At 37.0% G+C, this 25,506-nt stretch overlaps 1 protein-coding gene across 2 annotated transcripts in view; it reads right to left on the bottom strand.

Moving 5' to 3' along the window:
* PCLO (piccolo presynaptic cytomatrix protein) overlaps positions 1-25,506 on the bottom strand; it is a 353,249-nt gene that overhangs the window by 84,255 nt on the left and 243,488 nt on the right. For both annotated transcript variants that reach the window (XM_065648563.1, XM_065648554.1), the window contains 2 exons: positions 1,613-1,721; positions 948-1,015 (listed from right to left, as the gene is read on the bottom strand). In XM_065648563.1, the coding sequence (XP_065504635.1) occupies positions 948-1,015; positions 1,613-1,721 (177 nt within the window). The remainder of the gene's footprint in view (positions 1-947; positions 1,016-1,612; positions 1,722-25,506) is intronic.

The following is a 25,506-nucleotide window of genomic DNA, read 5'->3' as shown; positions in this document are numbered from 1 at the left end:
GGCTATGACCTTAATTAGCCTGAGTTATGTTTCACCTTATATAATTTATGGTACAATGCCTGTTCTTAATAATTTTGATACGTAAAGGCACAACAGTAATTGCACTGTGTAGAGTGAAGTATTTCTGACTCCCGAATAATAATGCAGCTTATAGGAGCACAGGCCTGGGGTGACAGCAGAGTGTGCAAGGTTTGGGCACAGGATAGCAGCTGAGGCCCCAGGGATAGTGGCAACGTGCTGCTCAGTACTGACACTGATACAAACTCAGGAGCTGGGCAAAATAAATTTTAGGGGCAACAGAAAGGACAAAGAACAGGAATATACCACATGTAAAATGTACAATAACCAGTCAAGTCATATGCAATGCAAAGCTGCCAGCTGGTGAGGAAAGAGCAAAGCATGCTAGAAAACATGAAAAAAAAGCCCCAAGCAGATCCTGAAGTGAAGAGGAAGGAATCTTCAACATCATCCACCTCCCAGCAAGGAGGAGTCAAAAACTCTCACCACAAATATCACACTCTCCCAGAAAATTCCTCAGGACACTGTCAACTTGCTGCAATGCCCCTGCAGTGAAAGCTCTGCCTGCAGGGCCCAGAGAAGCTGCCGAAGGGGCACCCTTATGCCACAGTTTTCTGTGGCATGTATAGATGAAGGGGTAGCTAGTGGGAGGTTTTCTCTGGATAACAAAAGTTAGCTGCAGTATTGTTACTGAAATTTCCTTTGTATTAATTAGACAGTGTAGACTGTGTCAGTATGGACTGAACTGGGTTAAAAATAATAACCAACTAACGGTTGGCTTTGTACATAAAGTGTGGTCCCCCTTCCGCTCACGGCAAGATTTAGGATGTAACGCCTGAGATTACAATGCTAATATCGTAGCTCCCATCACATCCAATTTTCAGCTGCTATCCAGTCTCGCTGTATGAAAGCAACAGCTTGTTGCTCACCTGCCTTTACTGGCTCGTGCAGCTCCAGGTGCTGGGGATTCTCAGAGTCTGAGAGCATGTTCAGGTCCCTAGAGAAAGCAATGAGAAGCCTGAGACAAAAGAAACTCTTTCCTCATACCCTCATTATTGTATTAAGTAGATAAATGAATAGTGGTTCATGACAGAAAGCAGCTCCCAAGCATGGCCCCTTCTTAGCTGATTCGTATTTGCAGTGCTGTTAAAGAGCTGAGAAGAAAAGGTTCTTTTAAGGTGAAATCTTTAATGGACTGAATGCAAGTTTATACATTTCTCATGATGCTTAAATGACTTTCATCTAAAGGACACAGATTTCAGTAAAAGTCAAGTTAGTGCTAAATAACCATCTTTTTCTAACCCCAGTAAATTCGGTGAATTGTATGTGTATCAGTGAGAGCAGATTGTGGCCTGACAATGGAGATATCATTGTTTATAGAAGTACAATTACTAACATCTGCCTCCGCTTATCTTTACTTATGGCTTTAAAAGAAAAAAAAGAACAGACTTCCCACACTCACAGTGAACTCCTCCTAATTATTACATTGATGCTTTGTGCTAACAAAGGTTCCACCTTAATAACTGTAAATTAAAAACAAAAAAAGCCATGAAAAGCCAAAAAAATGGAAACAGAAAGATGGGGAAAAACTCACAGTCTTACACATATTTCTGCTTCCCCACTCTGTTGAATAATAATGCTCTGGACTTCTTCATAAGTTTTCCCAGTCAAGGGGATGCCATTCCATTCCAGCACCTGCATTCCTAGGAAGGCAAAACAGCATGAGGTCAAGTGCTCACAGTTTGACAAAGGCATCAGACAGACTACTTTGACAAGAAGATCTGATGTGACATTCAGTGAATGTTGTTTAAATGGCACAACACATTAGCAACCGTTTCACTTCACACGTACTAGATTGTTGAATGTTACTGTCCCATTAGCTATAACTTACCTATTGAAACAAGACAGGACATTAATTCCTTTCTGATTCAAAATATACATGCATTCTCCACAGTCTGGGTTGCATGATATTGAAAAACTTTTACATGCACACTTACCAACATGGCAAGAAACCAAAACATTTTGTATATCAGACATTTCCTGGCCAGCCATGGTCTTGGAAGATAACTGTTCCCTACAGTGCCACATCGCTATTAAGAAGCTGAGTCTCAAAATGGAACTGAATTTGTGAATGTGATTTGGTAATTCAAACATATTTTCTCTACTTTGTCACTTAAGCAAATACAAGAAGATGAAGGCAGTTGGGCTGCTCCACATTTTAAACATCAGCATGGAAATATTCAGGCTTAATTTTTTTTTCCGTATCTTTTCTTATGAAAAAGTGACAATACAGATGAACATAATTCATTGTGGAAGATAGGAATAGAGTCATGATAACCAGGCTGAAAAATACTGAATACTGATCTAATCTGTTGTGTCTTCCAAGTGTCCCAGGACTGAGCCAAGAAACTTGGTATGGAGCAAGGTATCACTATAAGGAAGATTTATGCTCAATATTTGCAGAGTCAATCCCCTCTATAAATCATCTGAAGTGTATTCTGATGAGATATCTTTTGGTTACATTAAAATGCTTACCAAAAAAACCCCCTATAGATTCATATCTGGGAGTTACATCTCAGGTTCTGAGAACTGCATTCGTATTTTGAAGTAGTCGTCATAAGGATGACTCCAAAAAGATTAACTTCTCAGTAATGTATAAATGTCAAAATACAACCCTCAGGCTCTATTAAAAAAAAATCTTAATGGGACAAGAAACTTAATTCTTGATAGTCCACTAAAAGCAATGTATTACAAAACATCTGAAAAACACATCACTCACACAGCAAGGAAAAACACAAACACTTATCTTGCTGCCACTTACACAGATAAAACCAAGTCTTCACCTGGGTCATATTTTTATTTCAAATTCCTGTGCTGTTGCATATAACAAATGGGAAAAATAATGAAGTGAAATGTGGAGATAAACTCATAGGAAAACATGCTGCTAAATAAAATATAATGACAACTGTTCATGGAATAAAGCAGATGAAATTATTTGACAATGAAGAACATGAAAAATAAAGACTATAACTTTATATTACTAAATTTTCCATAGAATTCCTCAAATTAGGATTTGAAATACCAGATTAGCTCATAACTTTCATCAGTACGAATTCATCATTTTGTTTGCAGCACTTTACAGAAACACAAACCGTGCAGTATGACTAAAAAGTGGTGCTCAGAAGGCAGTAAAACCAGCTGCTTACCGCCAAAATAAATTTGTCTTTTCCTAAAATTTAGCCCTTTTCATTTACCAGCCATCATTCAAAAGCACGATCTTGCTTTTGTTTGTTAGAGCAGATCTGGCTTTAAGCTCAGTTCCTCTGGAATAAAGCAACAGCAATTATGAATAAATGCAGCTCCCCCTGATTTTCTGCCATACAAATATAGCAGCATGCACTCTGTCTTTAGAAGGCTTCTAGAAAGGAAGAAACTGACGTTATTTTTGTTTTTCTTGTCAATGTGTGCCCCCATAATGCTATCGTGGCATAGGATGTTGAGTCCGACAGTATGAACCACTTGAGTAAGATAAGCCAAGCCACCACTTCTATGTATTGACAACGAACAAGAATAAAAGCAGAAAGTTTTAGATACTTGAGAAAGTGGTTAATATCCTTTTTGTGAAAAAAAAAAAAAGAGCTTTGTTGAAACCATCCGTGGTTTATCATATCCTGCTTGCATGGCTTCAGAAGAAAATTTACCAGGGGAACGGTAAGGCTCTCATCAACAACTTGTTTTCATTTAAAAGACCGGCAGGAAGTGCCCAGCTGAGCACTGCTGTGGTGCTGGAGTGCGGAAATCGAGTCTCATTTCCAGTGGTGAGAGTTTCACTGCTGAGTGCGATGGCACGGCAGTCACTCACCTGGTCAGTAAGGCCACGGACATGTGAACAAAGCAGCAAACCAAAAGGAAATTGAATCTCAACAGCCTTGGCTCACACAGAGATACATTTAAGCTGTCAGTGTAGAGCTATATTCTTTTTATTGGCTGCCTTGTGGATTCATTAATGTTTAAAATCAAAGCAATTTAAACATTACTTAATTGATCTGACTGATGGCCTTGACTTCTCAGGAAAAAGTTTTTAGGCAAGAAGCTGATTTATCTTTTCTTAAGGAGTAACTGCTAGATACCTTTTGCTGGAAAAAATTATATTGCAGAGAAAGCCTTTAGGAGGAACGTGAGTCTAATCAACAGAAAGAGAAAAAAGGTACTGAGAAGTCACAGGAGACTAGTGATAATGAAGTTTTTTGTCTTAAAACCAATCACATTCTGTAACTGGTCTTTGGTATTCAGGATGTGTTATTCACATTTCCAAAACTTTGTATGCTTCAAATCCCCAGTTCAGTAGACAAGAAAAACAAACAGGAAGATAAGAAAACTCATATTGCTCTGTGAGAACTCTGCTGACTGAGGAAGAACTAGTAATTGCACTGATAATCGAATCCATAATTTCTTGAAGCATCCTTTTTTCTTTTTTAAATTTTATTGGGATGGCTACATCCTGCATTGATGGTGAGCAATGACTTATTTTTAGCAATATCAGCTCCCACAGTCAGCAGATCAGCTTTGTACATCAAGACCTCCTCCCTGTTCCACTAAGTGTGCTGACACATGATTTTCTGCCTTTTTGGTATCTACTTTATGTTGACATTTAGAACCTGGAATCAGAACAAGTTTATAACTTTCCACTGATTACAAAATTATTATTCCAGAGAGGGGAACTCATACATTCATAACCGCCATGGACATATCCACATTTAGCTAGATTAATACCATCTTTTCCCTTAAAAAAAAACATTCTACAGTTCTACCATATGAAAGAAAGAAGCCTATTTTGTCTGTATATTCTTCTGTATGCATCTGTTACTGGCCACAGTTGGAGATGTTATCAAAATCTAAATGCATCTTTCCTCTGACACAGTATAGCCATTGTGTTCTCCTTTGTAAGTATCAAATAAATATCTCCAAGTCTCATGTATCCGTTATAGTTGCTGCTCTCAGAGCTTAAACTAAGAGATGGTGAAATTTTGTTGTATTGCATTATATTGCCATGCTTAATACATACACTTTCATGCTGTTCAAGATTGCCAGGCACTTTTTAACAGCTTCTAAAGTGTTAACTCTTATTTATTTTTGTTTAAGCATGAATAGGCCAATTATCTGCTAATTGATAACAACAAAATCTGAAAATGCTCCAGAATTGATTTCCTTTTTCTGACATTTTGACTAGTCTTTTAACAGCTTGTGAAATGGAAGCTAAGTACAGGTGAATCTGGAAATCTGCTTTTAGCAATAGGGAGCCAGGGACTATTGAGAGGTAGCTTCTATCAGCCCAGGGATGAAAGTACTTGAAAGTACTGGGGTTCCTGGGGAGCATTCAACATGCTTTGCTGAAGATATGTGAAATTTGGGGGAAGAGAAGTTTTGGGGAGAAAGTTTTGATAATGTGGAAAAAAGATGAGTTTACACTCAAACCTAGGGCCAGACTTGAGCTTACAACACCAAAGACTATTTCTCAGGAGCCTGAATAAACCTGTGTCCAAATATGAGGAGCTGGTCTGCTGAAACTTGCTTGGACTGGCCACATGGTTTGAACTGGAAATCTGCTGATAATTTTTATTGCTTACGCTAAAGCTCTCTAATTTCTGACTACTTAAATTTATGAACATCATATGTGTATCAGCGGTTAGAAAAAAAATGCTTGCATAATAGCAAGGACTATGTTGGTATTGCTCCCTGTTTAGTGTTATGAAATGTGTTGTTGTTGCTCAATGAAGAAGTGCAAAATGAAGCTCACTAATAATGTTCAACAGACTGTACAAAATAAGGCACTTTTTAATCTTAATCATTTCCATACATTTACAAGCATTGAAACATTACAGTTCAGAGAGGTTGTGGAGTCTCTGTCCTTACAGGTATCCAAAATCCAAAAGGACACAGCACTGAGCATATCAGTCTCAGTGACCAGCTTTGAACAGGGAGCTTAAACTAGGTGTTCTCCAGAGGTGCTCTCCAGCCTCAACTGCCTTGTGATTCTGTGTCAAATAGTTAAATTTTGCTTTATAGACTATGCTAATAGTTTATCCACATATGCTGCAGCTCTGTGTATCAAAGAAATAACCAATTCTAGGGATATCAGCTCTGCACTGTGAAGTCCATAAATAGTTCAAAGTGCAGTTCCATGAATTAACTGATTTGATCTAGCTGAGGAATAATGAGCAACTGTTCCCCATCTCTTGGAGCTCCTGTACATAAGTGGGTATATACACAAACTGTTTAGATGTTTTTTCATGAAGAGGAGAAATATTTAGCAACACCGAAAAAGCCCATGACATAAAATGATCAGAAATCAGTTCCATGGATATTGTTGAAATCTGTGTCTAAACCTCATAGCTTCTTTCAAAATCTTGGATTACATTCAATTTTAAAATTTAGATATAATTGCATCCTGTATCACTGATCACAGTATTTAGGAGAAACTTAGATAACAAGAGCTCTTTGTTCTCCTACTTTTTGGCATAGGTACTTTGATGTAGTTCCTTTGAGTAGACTCTGCCCTCATTAACTGATGATTAATTAAACTAATCAACTGTCATCCTATTTAAAACTAAACTGTAGGAAAGATCTGAGAACTGATAAAATGTATCACTGTATTATTGTCTCTCTTAGGATCTATGATAAAGATATCTAAAGCAGACTTAGAGAGAACAATCAAAAGTACTACCAACTATGGTACCCTTAATTTTCAAAGTGTTTCCTGCCACTGAATTTGCTATGCTATGGTGATACAGAACCCTAGATGCTAAAATTGTTGCTTTTCATGGTTACCAGTGAAGACTGGATGACATCGTAGTTATGTCAAACATATTAACCTATAAGCATTTCATGAGTCGATCTCGTTAGTGCATATGAAGTCCATGTTCATGGCCAATAGTTTGAGGACTGTTTCTTCAGAGATGTTCAAGGACTGTGGCTGTGAATGCTCCCTGCCATGCACCCAGACACTGGTTGTCCTTTTACTTACACTACTTTATGAATCCCATTATCTTTACTTTGGACTTGCACTAATGTAAAACACTGATGCAAATGCTCTTTTAAAAAATCAAATTGTTAGATACTGGCTGTACAATAGCCAAACTCTCTGTATTTGCGTACACCAGGAGTGACACAGAGTTTAGAAATTTTATAGAAATGACAGCTGTTAATAGGAGTGATTCAGAGCCACAACCTTGAACTATATATAATATTGTGTTTTCATATTCAGAAGAGTTTTCAGGAGGAACACATGCTGCAGGAGAATACCAGATAAATGACTACTTTTTCTCTGAAGTGAATTTCATACCAGGGCAGCTGTTAGAGTTGAAAACGTAAATGATTTATTTATCCACAGAAAAAATATAGCAAAGTTTCAAATACCCTATGCTGGTGCTACAGAATATCTCGTCTTAGACCCAGAAGAGCTACTTCTAGCTGCCTTCTGTGTGAGCCCTTGGCTTTGTATTAAGATCTTGAACAGTGGTATTTTCATTTACTCAATGGAACCATGCATTTACTAGTCATTTACATCACATGACTTCATACAGAGCTGTTTGGAGAGGGTTTTGTTCCTTTATCCTGCAGCCTTGAGAGACAAGATGACTATATGGTGTGAAAAAGCTACTGAAAGAAGGGGAAACTGAGCAAAACAACTAACGCGTCAAAGACTCTGGGGGTCGGGCATGGTGCGGATTTGGAAAGGCTATAGGATCTGTTCCCACAGCTACCCCAGACACAATGTATAATTTCTTTTCTTATGTCTATTTCCTTAATAGAGATCAAGGCAAGAAATATTTCTTTTCTTCATTAGGATATTGCAATTATGTGTATATATATATATGTATAAATATATTTGAAGAGGTCCTATTCTGCTTGGGTGGCTGCTCTCAAGAAATACCTCCTTCAGTCTACCACCTGGGTGATAAAGCTGTATTGTTTAACTGAATGTGGTTGTATATATAACATTCCTATCAATAAAAAAGCACAAAACATATTATAAAATAAGCAGACAGAGTAGATCTTGGTATTAGAGTTTCTGACTGTCAACTAGAAGACATAATATATATCTCAGCTTCCACCCGTCTTCTGTTATTTTCCACATTTTCTGTCCTCTTCAGATTGGTCTTTAAGACATGAGCTGACTGCGCGATTAAAGTTGAAGTTGAAAGGAATCTGAAAATCATCAAAGGATTTTATTTCTCTGAATATGAGTCCCAACATAGTTGCTGCAAAAACAGAAATACTAAACTGAGCCACTGAACATCTCTTGAATTTTATTCCCATCTGTAACACAATGTACGGTATTAGAAAGTTAATCTTATTCACTTCGCATACACCGTTACACTGCAGAGTCGCCTATTGAGTATACCCAAGGTGCCTGAGAAATGGTAAAATTATTATTTGCTGTTTCATTAAGAGTTTTTAATCACTTCTAAAAAATCAGACTGCACATATATAAACCCTATTTTTTCCCCATTTTTTAGAGTTTCAGAGATGCTCTCCTACTGGAATTTTAAAATATCTGGACATTACAATATCAGAATAGAGCCTCTGGTTTTGGTTACACCACAGTCATACACACAGATTGCTGGGGTTTATTCTCTGCTTCTTCATAGTTTGTGTTGTTTATACTTATGCAAAATAAATATGTCAGTTTGAATTCCATTTTTCACTGGTCCAATGCTCACAGAGGAAAAGAAAATTTGACTCTCTAGGCTTGCAGCATCAATCAGAAGAATGTGAATGTTAGTTTCTTTTTATTTCACAGAAGAACTAAAATTCAGAAACATTACTTTGAAAACCCAGAAAGTGCTATAGAAGTTAAACGAACACGCAGAACAAGAATTAAAAAATATCAAGTTTCAGTCTGACATTCAGCACTAAATTACTTTATGGTTTATGTTCTCCAGTTATTTTTCTTTTGTTTCTAAACCCTTCTGACGCTTAAAAATAGGTTGATGGAAGTCAATGTGTTAATGTATTTCCCTGTACTGCTGGGCATGAATCACACCAAAACTCATTATTTTTTGTAGGCAACTTAACTTCCTCTCCCATTCATCATTCACACCTAGGCTGAATATTTTCCATTATTACAATAATTATTTTATAGATAACACAATTCTTAAAAATGGATATGTTGTTCATCACATAGAAATGATATAATGGACTTGTCTATTCCTCATGGCTGCTGTGCTGCTACTATGAAATGGCATTTACAAAAGTATAGCCAGAGCAAATCAACTTTGTATTTGAAGTGTACTTGGCCTTTACAGGCAGCTCTACACCACACCACTGCCTGGTACAACTGCAGTTATCAACTCAATACTAAACACCTCTCTATTTTGGTTTGCCTTCAAATTTCTGTATATAGTGGCACACAACTCTGTAGATCACCCTTCAGTCTGAATTATGCTAGGGCAACAAGAGATGGCCTGGATATGTTTGTACTACCTGATCTGAAGCTCTTAGCAAGTTAAATGAAGATTTGAGTTACTGTTTATGAAAATAACTATGACATAAATTATAAATTTATAGTGCTTTCACGACTACTCTGTCCTCAAACAATATATTACATTAGAGTTACAGATGATCAGTTATACCATGCTGAACAAAATGCTGTGGTGCATTGTAATTATTCAGTGTTTCAGAAAAATAAATGCTTTTCAAAACATACTATTCACTGAAGCTATAGAGCATCACATATTTACTTTCAGAAATGTCAGATGAAAGATTAGAATGATTTTGCCAGAGAGATGAGCTTCCTGTAAAGAGCTCTAATTTAACTGAAAGTCTTAAACATTTTATTTTCAGGTTGTGTTCAGAAAAAAATCCACTTTTAAAAGCAGTTTGCTACAATTTTAGATTTTTTTTAAAAACTTGTAATAATATCTATATCTGGTAGAATGAAAAAGCCTGTTTCACTCAAATTCACCTAAAAATTCATCTAAAGATCAGTAAACAATGAAGCTGAAGGAATTTCTCTTTGCTGTCTCCTTCATGAGTGGGAAATACATAAAAAACATTATTTTCATGTGGGTTTAATGTCAGGTAGGAATTTAGATTGTCTGCTTTCTATATTTATCAGTGTTGGTGTATTCAGAATTCAGTGGGCGTTTTGTTTTGATTTCCATTTTGGAGGAAAAAAAAATTCTCATTTACACAAATGAAGTTCTCTTAGTCCAGCCTCCATTAGTTACCATCGAGAATGGAATTTGCTCCAGTGATATTTGGTTTTGAAATTTTCTTTGGGAGGGGCAAGAGGGACATATCATGAGATGCAAGCACACAGTTCTTGTAGAAGTTGCAGTGTATGTCTGAAGAATCACTTTCTCTGTATTACTTAGATTTTAGTCTCCTTAGGAGCATAAATTACTGCAGTAAGTATGTAAAACAAAGTCTATATAAAACACTGTTCTATTGTCAAAACAATTAGACTCTAAGCATAACTCCTAATTTATATTAAAAGAAAACTGACTTAACTTATTAGTGTCAAAATTTCTTTTATACTTTCGCATAAATAAAAAAGCTTTAATGCTCTGTCTTCTACAGAGCAGGAGGGAAATTACCCATACCTTGTGCAGGAGGAGGCCCACTGGCTGCTGCTGAGATACCCACAGCCCGACCTTCCCTTTAACAAGGTGAGTCTCTGCCAAGATTAATCTCAACAATGTGGATCCAAGACAGACCCAGACCCTCCAACCCCAGCAGTGCTGGTGTCTATATGGACCAATTGAGGATTTAAACATGACATTCTGTTCTTTCTCCTATGTCTTCTCCATCACTTCTCTTTCTTCAATCAAAATATTACCCATTAATGAAAGCGCACAGGATAGATTTGGTTCAGATCAGTCATCTTTGCTACATCAGAGAAACAACAAGTACCTACCACTCTGTGGTATCCTAGTTGCCACTCAAGTGGCAAGACAAACTAAGTCAAGGGAGAGAAATTCATACAGATTAGGGTCTCAGCTCTGTCACGTGGAGCTACATAACAGAAACCTTAAGACTAGTATGAATGAAATATGAGTGGGAATTTATGTATGTAGGACTCTTAGAAGGAATGGTAGAGTAAGGAAAAGGATTCATGGCACATAGGTTAGCAGGTCATCAAGATCCCAACACATGTACATGTGGCTTCTCAAGACACTTAGCGCAGGAAAGGGAAAGCAGCCTAAAAAAGACAAGTGAGAGCCACACTTTAGCAAATGGCTGACTCAACCAAGTGCAGCCTGAAACTATAAAGAGATGACGACACAGGAAGATAAAGAAAAAAACTGAAGCCATAAGACCCCAAGATACGGAAAAAGTGGTCGGAGAGTAATCCAGCAACACATTGCAGTGACTCAGAGAAGTACAGGGCATAGAAACAAAAGATTGCAATCACTATCAGCTTCTAAAAGTGTGCAAAAGGCACGTCCAAGACCATCACATGCTTGCCAACTTAAGAACTCAGAGGAAAAGAAGAAGACTCAATAGCTGGCATCACTTGCTCTCTGGGCATACCACTTGGATACACATATCCTGGTGTTCAGAACACAGGTTTGAAAGAATGGGTTTATTTAGAAAGCACAATAAAGAAAGAACACTAATATAAAAGAAAAGCTACTCTTAACTTAGAACTCCCAACCTGCTGCCTCTGTTGGGGCTTCCCGAAGAGACTCTTCTGACACAGCTCTGCACTGCCCTGGGGGTTTATGCCTTTTTGATGAAGCCCCAGCTGGTCTCCAGCAGTGTCACCACTGAGGGACTAGAGTCCAGTTCAGAAACTAATGGAACTACTGTGATAATTTAAACACTGAAAGCATGCTAGGAATGAGCAAAGGTCATGGTTATGCATTGGATGGCAATGTTACTTAAGGTCATATACAAACAAGTACAGAAAGTTTTTGTGGCTCACAGTAAGCAAATACCACTGTTTAAGTAAAAAGTCAAGCCTTAATGAGAATGACTGAAGACCTTAAAATACCACTCTGTCATACAGGATAGCGCGAAATCTTTACTCGATGTCTTCCAATAGGAGTCACAGTGTCAGATAATCATCCTCTGTACCCTGGGGGTAATTTAACAGTTCTGACACTATGTGCTTATTCAAATATAAAGTAGAATTTACTCACTGCGATCCCATTTGTGAGAGTCATGTAACCTGAAAACTAAGGAAACTGAATGCAAACTGCTGGCCAGTGCTGCACAGTTCTCATCTCCTGTATGTATCTAGTTTTCAACTGTATATGTTTAACTCGCCTTTTAAGAAAAGTTTTGGGAAATTATGTTCTTCATAATGTAAGTAGGTATGGTAAATCCATGATATTATCTTGGAACCAACATGTTCATGTTCTAATTTGAGCTGAGCTAAATTTTTCAGTCACATTCTGCATTTCCAGATAGGCAGATTCATTACCACTGAAGTTATTTAAAAAATAATTTTTAAAAATTGACATTGTTTTAGCTGAAAAAAGTAACTATTTATCTTTTTATTCAAAAGAAATATATTTTTAATTTTAAAAGGATTTTTCAATCCTTAATTTTTGATTTGATGTAATATTTCATTTGAAACAGAAGCAATGTTGTCTCCCATTTTTTCAGGAAGAAAAGTTTATTTCATAAAAAATCCAACATCTGTTTTGATGCTAACATAGATGTAGGCAGAGGGGAAAGGGCATAGCTATGCCAAAATATGGCATCGATGTAGAGTTGACTTTTTTTTTTTTGAAGAAAAGGAAGTTGCAGTTTTTATCACCAACAACAGTAATTTGATATCATCAGGAAGTACTGGTGTAGGATGAAGATTTCAAATTACAGTACAAATAGATCTGATTGCAAGTTCTTAATGGTATCTTCTGAGATTAAAATATAATAGATGCTCTAATATTTAATCAAATAAATAAGTAACACTGGAGAAATTTGACTAGATGTGCCAGTTAATAATTTAGGAAAAAATATTTTATACAACAGCTTGTAAGCAAGAGGTAGTGGGCTTCCTACAGGTAATAATAACCTATTCATAGAGATTAAGAAACTGTTGGTTTCTTATAAGACATCAAAATAGTTTCCCTTCACAGAATTGCTAGAACTACAGAATTTCAACCATTGGAATTACTTCATTTCTACCAACATTTGCTATGCCTCTCTTGTAGGGGTTACCTCGGTGTTTGTACAAATTCCTGACATATAGCATGCCCATAGCTGTGGGACCACAGTAGAAAGTACATGGAGCAGATTTGTTTGATTATTGGCTGGTTTCAACAATCAATAATCTGAACCACAGGTGAAAATGCATACAATCATAATTTTTTTCCATCAAATTTTGATGTGAAGCCATAAAGAAAAGAGCATGGATAGCATTATGCATGTCTATAGGGAATAAGTTTCAGGCACACAAATGAAATCTCTCTTTTGATTTTTCCTTGTTTTGGGCTTAGAGTCAATGGGTCAAATTTAGCTTTTCAATATTAGGATGGTCCACCTGAGCTGACACCTGTTTGGAATGACATGAATCGCACCCTTTGGGGTACCCTTCTTTGACTTGTGGCTAGAAAAGAAGCTGATAGTAAAAGCTTAATTAAGCTATTTACTTATCGGACACCTAAAAATATGTGTATTGATTCCCTCATTTGTCATCTAAAATTATAAACCTGTCCTAGAAAGAAAAATGGACTTTGGTTGGTTGTTTTTTCTCAATGTAGCAAGGTGGCAGCTGTACCTTATCCACAATGAAAGGAATGAACTGAAAGATAGTGTACCTCAAGTCAAGAGGATTAATGGGGCATCATCAGAGACTGAGTTGTAGTTCTGCTTCTGCTACAGCCATCCAGGTGACCACTGACCAATTAGCCTTTTTGTGCCTCAGTTTCTTTGTGTGTTAAAAAGGCATGGTGGAAAAATGTTAGGATTATTCAACTTTAAGAAGTATAGGTTACATATCTGCTAGAAAAATGAGAGATCCTAAAAGTTAACAGTTAGAAATGACTGGCATTTTAACAGTAACGCTGAAAACCTTCAGGATTTCTCTTTTCAATAAATATTCTGCAAGTTCAGTGATAAAATTAGGCACAAGCCCCATTTTTAGGAACATCTGCTGAGTGATATTGATGGTAGTGCAATTTTACTGCTGGGTCACAGAGCGACTAAGCTCCCTGGTATGATACTGGGCTGTCCAGAGCAGTGTCTCCAATTCCCAGAGCAGCTTTTGCTGGGAGCTCCAGCACTACCCACCATCGTGGCACAACCTAAACTAGGAACTATGAACCAGAAAAATCTGGCAGGTTTAAGTGTGATTTATGAGTAGATTTAATGAGTAGAGTCAGAGAGATATAATCATTTAGGGATGGAAAGTTGTTTATGGTCATATATAAAAGTACAGTTCAATTTGCTGCACTGATTTTGGCTGGGATAGAACCCTCTCTGCCATCTCACTGCAGGGGAGTAAGTGAGTGGCTGTGTGGGGCTGAGCTGCCTACCAGGGTTAAACCACACTTACCGAAGCTATACTGTACATTCAAGATGTGATGGTGATTATCGCGTATCTACATACCTAATCAACTTACATGAATACTCACATAAGATGTCAGAAACAGGTCCTATTGCTTTTACTGTAATGGTTCTTCGTATTATAATAAGCTTTTGGAACTCAAGTCATAGCTTAAGAACTTAATATGAGAAACAGCATCCAGGCAAAAATGAAAAAACAATCTGTGAAGACCAAGAACTAACTAACTCTATGCCAGATAGGGTAGGAGAGAAGCTACAGGAAAGGAACAAGGTAATAAAATAGTCACACAAGTATGTTCCCGTTTGACTGTTCCATACTTTCTATTGACATCAAATTCTGATTCAAAGGTTGGTTTTACATTATCCCCAAGAGAGATAAGGAATACTTTTTTGACATGAGCATCAGTTCCTTCTTCACAGCAGAGCTACAATAATAACTTCAATAGCAAATCCCTTACAGCTGCAGGTTCTTGGAAAGAACTTATGCAAGAAATGTGTCGTTCTTTTTTATTGGTTTTAATAGTACTAGAAAAGCTACTTAGTATTATCATAGATAAAAATAGCTTAAATTGTGAATGCTAGCAGGAGGTTGATAATAGGATGCATGTGTGTGTGTGTATGAATGTTTGAAATTGAATTTTTGAACTCTCAGGCAGATGTAGCTACTTCATAACTGTAACCAGTATGATCTGGTTGGAAATATTGATAACTCTTGGACTAAATGAAAGTGACCCTTCCTAAGTCCTCCAGTTAATAATGAGAAATGAGACAGAACCACCAGTTAGCAGACTGATCATGTGATGTGCTTCTACACATAAACAGTTTTGGTTGAGGAAACTGGGGGACTAGGGAGTCCAGAAAGGAGTAACTTAAAAGGAGGGATCATAAAAAAATTGGCCTTTGAAAAGGGACAGGAATCTGGAAAGAAGTGAAGATCCTGGCTGGAGGAGAGTTGTGGGAAGTGGGGAAGACTCTGGAGATCCAGGAGATGGATGGAGATGAGTGCCGGAGGCCACCTGGGGACCATGGCAGGGGATGCCTGAGACGGGCACCTGTGAGCAGTGGCACAGCAGGAGCCAACATGACATCCTGCCCAGCCATCCCAGGCAGCGGGGACTGGAGGGGAAGGTGGGACCTCCTGAATGTGGCACTGGGCTGGGAGAGAGGGAGCATGAGAACAGGGCAGGGCAAGGACTCTGGTCTTCTTTGGTATCAAACAAAACTCTGTATCCAGGTCCCCTGCGGGCAGGTGTTTGTGGTTTCGCACATGACAAGTAGAGGACAACTAAGGATAAACCAGTCAGAACAATCAATCACATTAGATTCATTGTCTGCTGGCTTTAGTAATCTAATGTATTTATTTATTTATTTACTTTAAGTCCTTGAAGATAAGGGCAAATTCAAGCTAGCTTTGGCATGTGTACTGATTAGCAGCAGCTTCTATTTCTTCTCATTATCTACACTAAAACAAATGACCCCTTAGTAGCCAGTCCCTGTATACTTGTGTGTTATAATCACCATTAACATACTCACCATGTCAGCTTCAGGAAGACAAACAAAACAAGTGTATGACATCACGTTCCCTTACTGATAACTATAGCTCTAGAAACTTTATTCATGTTTCTCCAGAGAAAGCGGTTTCCCCAGGGGAGAAGCCACTGTTACCCCCAGGATGACAACAGCCAAGTCCCTGCTTGCAGCTGGTGACAGGCAAAAGGAGTACAGGACTCGTAGTTTCAGGGTTCATTTTCAAGTCTCCTAAAGACACTTTGGAGCTTTCCTGCTGAAGTAATATAGTCCATCAAAACTCACAGGGAATAACACAGCCTATGAAATCTGGTTTAAGACTTCTTGGGTCAAAGGATGAGGAGTCGAGCTTGATGAAACTGCGGCTGTGTAGGTGCAGGGAAGGTGCTGGAAGGAAGCGTTCCCAGTCTGAGTGCTACATGCCGATGTGGTACAAGCACCCATCCTGCTGTTGCTGCTGCTGCCCAGCAATAGTGCTGCCTATGCAGGCAACCTCTTGCCTAGTAGCAACACTAGTAATAAGCCTGTCTATTTTGATACTCTCGTAGTCTCAACCTAGCAACTACGTGCTAGCCCTACAACAACCTCTGCCCCTATTTCTTAAAACTTATATGTCTTAATTACACATCAAAACCACATTTAAACACTGCAATGTTCCTGAATTCTCAGCACTGCATCTCGCTTTAGCTTCACTGAATACTGAAATGGCCTATTCTCCTTCAAAAACATACCCCAAGGGAGATATCGAGCATTATTTTTAAACTGCCAAATGTAAGTGTTAAACTGACATTTCAACTCTGTAGACTCAAGCTCAAATGTGTATTCTGGGTCAACAAGGACAAAGGAGTTTGATCATTTCACTATTTAATCCTTTAAGACTGCTTTCATCTAACCAAAGCTATTGTACAGCTAAAAATCTTCTTCCCAGGACTGATATATTAAAATTATTAGTGTCAAACAATGTAAGAGAGTAAACCAATCATCGCTGCTTCTTTACATCAAACCACTAAATATTCTTTCCCAGGCAAAAGGAAAAATAGGTGTCATATTTAACTGAATAAAAATTACATATATCCTTTCTTCTAGAGAAAATGTAAACAAAAGCATCCTCCCCTCAAAACTGAGCAGTTACACCTGTGAAATACTGTGAATCAGTTATGTAACAATAGGTGTAAATAAAGTAAAAATGTAAGCAAGCATTAAAAAAAATGCCAGCTGAAACTATAAATTCCACAAACATACTGAATACTGTAAGAGTAAAGCACAAATGATACTGTATGCTTTAGAGATGAAAGAGTTTGTGTAATTCTCCTTGGGTAAAAAGTATTCATGGAATTGCTAAATTGTGTATCAGCTCATCACCATTTCAAAGGCACTTCTTTATCTTCACCAAAACTAAGAATTATTTTCTCTAAAAGTAATGAACAAGATTAATCTGACTATTTTTCGTAGTTGATAAAAAGTATTGTTTTGAATGTACATGACGAATTTTAATGAAAATACTAAAAAGCCCAGTCACTTTTCCCAGTCCATTCCAAAGGCTCAGAGGCAACAGAAATAGAATTGCCAATTGTATTTCTTCTTTACCAATTGCCTGGAGGCCTGCAGGACCACTCCTAGTCATGCTGTATACCTCTCTCTTCATAGGCAAATGAAAAGAACTAAACCCATAATGCATGCTGAAGACCTATAAATGCAAACTGCAGATGGAAACTTGGTTTCATTCACATATGCATCTCTTCAAAGCATGATTTTATTTGTTCTTCCATTGAATTCAACGACAGCTGAGAACCCGGCACGATGTCCAAATTGAAATTCTAACCCTAATGCTCACCTTCTAGCTATGGATGGTGTTGCCAGGACAGCAGGCTCCAACAAGCAAAAGGAGATACTGTGTCATACAGCATGTGGGAACTCTGTGGAAAATCATTATGCTTGAAGTCTAAGGGGGGACTAGACAAGATCATGCAGGAAAAAAACCTATGAATTACTAAGTAGAAGACATCATGCTGTAGGCTCATATATGGAATTCTTGAGTCATAGCATATGTCACAATTGTATATGACCATATGACTATATATATATTTGTGTGTGAGTGTACACAAACATACAGAATCATAAAATCATAGAATCATTTCAGTTGGAAGAGACCTTCAGGATCATTGAGTCCAACCATAACCTAACCTAACTCTGGCACTAAACCATGTCCCTAAGAACCTCATCTAAATGCCTTTTAAACATTTTTATATATTATATATAATGATATGCACACATACATATGTACATCTATACATATATCACAGATATATGTGTTTAATTTACCATTTTGGGGACACACTAGATGGTTCATCTGATAAAATAGAGATAGTCTTATGATTTTTTACCTGTTTTGCCTTCTGAAGTACACGACACATAATCAGGTGATCACTAACAGCTTTTGCAGGAATAACAATTGTTTGTAGTATTGTTCATTATGACAGTGATTGGATTGGTGGTGGAGTAGTCCAACTCCTTTTTGCTAATGGACTTTGTAAGTGTACACACGCTGATATAAACCCCATGGGCTAATGCAATACTTTGTTGACATAAACATATTTTCTACTAAGAGAGATAGCTAAGTCCGTGAAGTTAGCAGTAAACTTGTTTAAGGATGGTTTAGAATAATCTTTCTCACTTTGACAAAATATCTAGTTAAATTTCATCTGTAAACACATCAGAGCACTTCGGTGCAATAATTTAGTTTCACATGTTGTTATGTTGTTGAAATCAAGGAAGTTGTTTGATGACCCCAGTTCATAAATTTAAAGCCAACAAACACAGAAATCCTTGTATAGCCTGTGGGGCTTAGTAAGTCTCTGCCTCTAAACAATGCATATTACATCCCAAGATATATGATTCAGCACACTGAATTAGAAATCCTTATTCTGAAGCATTAACAAACATAGGTAACAGGTCTTTACAGATCCCTTGGAAAAGCATTCCCGCATGGAGTTTAACACATTGGAAATTCAGCATGTGGGGTGCTGTCCATTAGGTGGCACCAAATTTTTCCATATGTATGGGAACTGTAGGCACCAGAGAGAAGCATTTATCTGCTAGTAGATGTCAGGGTATCTCCCAACTAGTCTCCATTCAGAGACAGAACCTCTGAGTTGGCATTGCAGCCCATCAGTGTGCATCCAGATAGGGGACTGTGTTCTTCATCTCCTTTTTAACTAACTGTCTGGTGTAAAGTTGTTTTTATCACATCTATGCGTCTGTCTGCATCGTACTCAACAAGGGTCACTGTGGCACTCAAAGATATTTTCAGTTCCTCCTTTGGATCTTCACTCTTTCCTAAGCAGTGGGAAGTGTTTTTCTTGTCTCATGTTCTCTACAGCTACTCAATCAGAAGAAAGACCCTACTTTTCAACTAATCAGTCAGCTTCCACTGTGCACAGTTATTACTATCACTGAGATAGGCTGATACTTCAAAGAGTAGTACAGTGGTCTATGAATAAGAAGATGAAAGATTGCGTTTTCTTTCTTTAGTATTGTCTAAGATTAAAAATGTTTCTACTTCCCCATTAGTAGCAGCCATGAAAGTCCTCCCCTAGCATTCTGCTTCCTTTTCTCCTTTCTTTCACACACATCTCGGGGACTGTCAGTTCTCTCTAATCAGTCATTTCAGATCTATTTGGAAAGTACAATCAGCAAACATAACACAAAACTTTGCTGTATTTAGACATAAGTCAATGCTTATTTCTACTTAACAGTTTCTAAACTGTCTGTATGAGTAGCAAATGTATGAATGATATAGATTGATTCCACTTCACCCACACTATGACAGAAATAATTTAGCAAGCTCGGTGCTCACACAGTGATGAACATCGCCTGAAATGACTCATTTCCTTTTACTCTGTCATCTTAAATGTTAATTTCATGGGGTTCTGTTCAGCATATTATGTAGTACCAGAGAAATAATCAAACCTTCTATCCACTGAGATGACTGGTCAGGACCACTAAATAGCACTGTCATTGCACTTGGGCTGGTAAATGGTACCCATCTAACTTTCCCATGCAAATAGATTCTAATGAGGAACAGAAGTACACGGGGCATTGCTTTTCACCAGATTCCTTTCCACACAGTTCTAGAAATCCTTTGCTCTAGTACTAACCAGATCATCCTAATGTTCTCTTTACCTCCTGCCTGCTCTTCTTTACCTTGTGCCTGCCATAAGGCAGCTAACGTGCAGTCTAACCCTCCAACATAGGACTGTCCCATATTTACTGTGCATTTGTCATCTGGTCTGTCTGCATGTGAGCAGCATATAAATTCATAGGCCTGGGCTAAGGCAACCTTGGTGCTGTTGTACAACACAGCATTTGTCAGGTTCTTCGTTTGGCTTTGATTGGACGTGTTTAGGAGGGGTGGCCTGAGACCCCAAAGCGCTTCTGAAAACTGAACCCTCACAGAACAGGGCCTGTGGCAGTACCAAAACCAACCCTGCTTGTCTGGGTATGTATCTTTGAAGGATGTTCTAGTTATGCTTCCTCCTGACCTGAGCTGGTTTAGGATGGGAAGGAAGCAGACAGGTAGCACGTGAGCAACAACCAAACCTATTCCCTGTGTCTTTAATTGCCAGTTTCTTTTTATGGATGTACACTGCTGGGTCTCCACTCTACCCCTGCTGGCCTTTTAGGAATAAATTTATGGAAATAAAAAACCAACCAACCAGACAAAAAAACAGCAGAGAATTCTTTACACTTCCACAGACTAAGGAACAACTACAATAGAGGCACTACTGCTGGATGATAGTATGCTTCTTTCTTATCGGACAAATTACCTGTATCATATTTAAGGCTTTATGGACCTTTTAACACTTAGTACTTCTCAGTTATTAGTATGTCCTTGTGGTTTGGCAGTAATGAGTCCCCTGGGAAATGCCCTTACAGTCACAACTTATACGTTTATGCATAACATTACATAGATAGGTGGATAAAGCTGATTTTAGATCAAAGAACATTATTATTAGATCAAATTATTAATATTTTTCATTGGGATTCTTCTTGGCATTCAGAAGTAGACACAGAACTGCAGACTCAATACTCTGTATCTTCGTACATTATTAGCAAACTTCATCACCCTAATGCAAATATTTTATCTGTATTTCCTCAACATCAGAAGGTTTTTTCACACCTTTTTCATGGGAGATCTTATTATTACTCCAACTGTTTAAATCCAATTAAACACCTAAATCAAAGTGTACATTCATTCTGCATGCTTTAGTTTGGACTGACAGTGTCCACCTCCAAAGAGAAGAAGGTTGTGAATAAGTTACTTCTGAATTTGCAAATGATTGTCATATAGCAATACACATATGAATAATCCCTATAGTGAAAGTTAATGTAAGACCCAACATCTAAAGTAAATTCAGCTGGAATGAGCATCATGGTCCTACAATGGCTGAAGTGTTTTACAGTTTCATTGGAAATAATTTTTAAGAAAGCTACTGTTACCTAATTAGGTGGTTTGGGGAATAACAGGAACATATGCAATAATTCCAGAAAAAAAAAGGAAGAAAAAAAAGAAAAAGTATACAATGAGATCATCAAGCAAGAAAAAGTTAACTGTGCTGAACTTCTGCAATTCCTGTTCATGTCATTTGGGGGAGAAACTGTGACTTTTCCTTGGCACACTGCAATATTCATTCCTAGGAAAACAGCAGTTAAGAACTTGTGAAGAGGATTGACTTGAGCTGTTGAAAAGGAAAATCACTAAACAGAAATGTATGCCCAAGAGTGAAGGCTGCAGTATCACAACCCTTGTTTTAATTGTACTTCACATGACAATACTCAAGGAGAGATGCTTATGTCACAGTAGTTACTTCTGGTCTTTCTCAAAATTAATGAATTTTTGCTTCATAATAAAGTTTTAATAAAGTGTTATTAAAGTGTTAAGCTTCCTAAAGTCTTAATGGAAATTCTCTAATTTTTATAAAATGTAAATATATATTAAAGTGTAATAAATATATATTAAAGTGTAATATATTTTCAATATCTGCACAATATCAAATTTAAATCTATAGATAATACACTTCCACTTAGTTATCTTGTATAGAGCCCTCAGAATTAGACCTGCGGATGCCCCAGCATATAAAGAATTATTTTCAGATCATTTCTTTTGATTTACTTTATCATAACCAACATTCAAACTTTCTCTCTGTGAACACTTTGCGTGTGTCCTATGTGTGGTATGTCTCTCTTGTTGCTGTTTGTTACATTAATAATGCATAAAGAAGAGAATAGTGACTAATTAATTTTCATGTAATCAGTGTTGTGAAAGATGGCAGTCAAAAAAAAAGTATATGAATGTTAAAAAAAATCGTCACCAGTATCCACAGAAAAAAAAAAAAAAAAGACAGCAAATTTTACAATTGAACAGCATAAAACCAGACTTCACAGTGGAATTTCTTGTCACTGTTCTAGGGACTGCCTGCTCTTTACTGGGAATGACATTATAACATTCTTTCTAGCTATAAATCATGAAGGAATGTTGCGCACCTGAGAAAGGCATGACCACAATCAGCATGGAAAATAACGGCTCACTGTTTTATCTAGGTTATTCTTCTGTTTCAGGTGAATTATTAATCCTAGTCTGCAACTGTGCATTTCAGTACAAATGGCAATAAAGTTCAGAACAACTATAATTCAGCTAAGACATGTCAATTGGCAATGTTTTGTTTGTTTTTCATGCAAGATATATATTTAGAGGAGATGTGGATGTTAAGGCTTCTCTTAGAAATGAGACATGTAACATTTATATTTTTACCCAGCACATAATTTACTGTACCTCTACTATCTGTCATGATAACTGAAAGCAGTGGAATAAATTGCAGGAAATCTAACACAGATATTCTGGGAAATATGCAAGAATTTGGGCCTTAAATTATTTGAACGCCTTTGAATCTGTTGGTATTATACTTTTAATGAAGACTACATTAGCTTTTAGACTCTAAAAATACAAGCTAAGCTTTCATGCTAAGTGCCGTGCAGCAAACTATTAAAAAATGGTTAGACAGTGTTGAAATTGTGTCGTAAATAATCAATACTGAATGTTGAATTCTGCACTAAGGTTTTTAAATGGGGGTCCCATAGGCTTTCATGGTGTTTGCCCAGGACCTGGCTGCAGAATATTCTTCTATACCCACACATTAAATACTGAGTACAACAGGAAGCCTTCTCACAAGAGTGCAACATACTGGTTAAAGGCAAGCTAATAGTCAGTGAAGAACAATTCAACATTTAACTATTTCATTTTTATTATTTGTTTTTATTTATTTATTGTATATGTATTTTTTAAGACTGGAATGGAATTATTCATATTGCATTATTTGTAAATTTTTCATAATGATGAGTAATGATCCAGATTCCATCTTTCTTTTTTATTCCTTGCTCTTCAGGCATTTAACTGACCATGCACACATATTATTAATATTAATTTTAAAAGGATGTTCCTTTACTGGAAAACTTACCATTGAGGGTCTGGATATTATAATGTTATGTCTCGAGTAGAACTGACCAGTATATGCCAGTGGGGATCTGGCCTCACAACAGCAGTTGCAAAATTATGCGTAAACAAATATGGGACTACTTATAATTGAAAAATATTATTTTAAAAATCCTTTTCAAAGGAACAAAAATCAAGACAAAGCAGAAATTTCCCAGAAGGTGCCCTAACTGTCACACTACATAATAGCCTAGGGTTTACTGTTTGGAAAACAGACCATCAGTAAAATGGAAAGCAACATCCAATTCAAAATAAAATGGATCCAGTTGCCCATTCTCAACACAATTTAATAGTAAGCAGCTTCATTTCAAACACAGCTCTCCTTAGAAGCAGAGTATCTGTGCAACTGAACATCAGCTGTGCTAGGAAAGGCCCACAATCAGGGTTTCCTATTACTTTGGCGGGTATCAAACTACTACATTTTTACTTAAAAGCAGTCAGGATCAGCTACACCATATACGTGACGACTTGGAAATAGTCTTAAAATCGGAATGTTTCAAATGCAGTGTGAACCACCTCACATACAATGTGTCCCTTCAGAGACTCAGGCAGAGCTCAGACCCTGGAGAACTTAGCTGCTATCTGCCCACCTCTGCCAGACATCAAGACAGACAGTCTGAAATCCTTTTGCTTTCAGGTTTTTTACATTTTATATCCTAGTTTGCTCCTGCTGTTACACCCAAGAAAAGGAAATGTCAGTACATGCTCACCTGAAAATGCTCATTTTACTATGTATTGTTCATGAAATCTGATCTCCAATACCCAAATAGCTACTACGGTAAGATTATTACTTAGTGAGTTGAATGTACTTGTCTGCAAAGCCCTGTCATTGGTAATAAGTTAGTACTCTTCCCTCACAACCACCCAAATCAAGACTAATTCAATTTTTCCAGAAAATAAAAGATTTAAGTACTTAACAAAAACAGTTTGAAAAGTTACCTAGAACATACTAATATACCTGTAAGATAATATCAGAAGTTTTCAAATGGACCATAAAATGCAAAGTTCTTAACAGAATTCTGCTTGGTGCTGTATTTAGAGAGATATCAGGCAGTTTTAAATTCATTTTGAATCTCAGGCACTCACATTGGAAACTATGAAAAGTAATAAGATTTCAAGGAGTTCTGGCTCAAAAATTTTAGGATCTGTTTAGGCAAAAAACATAGCATATCTTCCTATTTTTCAGGCAATATTTCAGTCAATGAATATTTTTAAAATTAGAAACAGTTCAAAGTTAGAAAAGGTCTGTTATCAATTACTTGCACCAAGATTTAAATGAAATCCAAAGACTTATTTTCATTTCATTCTTTTTTGATAGTTTTTTTTTCCAAATTTTGTTTTAATGTGGAACAAAAATAAGATTTGATACTCAATTTTTGCTTGATGAAATTATTTTAATCTTTAGTCTCTAATAATATAGATAGTTTGCAATTCAGTATCTACAATTGCAGTTACATTTTTATTTGTATTATTATATTACAGGTATACTTTAAGTGGGTTTTTTTCAGCCTTTTCATATGAAAATGTGAAGTAACTATGATAAGCCTGAAATATGTACTGTAGACAAAATGAGAAATCTGGATAAAGAGTAAATATTTTTAATCAACATTTTGCTCTCTTTGCTGCCAAATGATAGAATCACCTGCTTCTTTTGTCTCAAAGAAACCTGAAGTTTCCCATACAAGATTTTTCCAGTCATATCTTATGGTTGACCTATTTAAGTTTTGGAGTAAAAGGTGCTTCAAGAAATCTGAAATAAAGTCTTTTTGTAGTTTTTTGAGAGTGCCCATAGGATTTTTCTTTCTTTAAAGTGGCTTCCAAAACACTCTCTGTATTAATTTATATAATATTCCTATTTGGTAATGTACTATATTGCAAAATTGATTGCA

The sequence above is a fragment of the Caloenas nicobarica genome, chromosome 1 (genome assembly GCF_036013445.1).
Source record: "Caloenas nicobarica isolate bCalNic1 chromosome 1, bCalNic1.hap1, whole genome shotgun sequence".
In the NCBI taxonomy this organism is placed as follows: domain Eukaryota; kingdom Metazoa; phylum Chordata; class Aves; order Columbiformes; family Columbidae; genus Caloenas; species Caloenas nicobarica.
The sequence above is the reverse complement of the archived record's forward strand: the minus strand, read 5'-3'. Positions and strand labels throughout refer to the sequence as shown.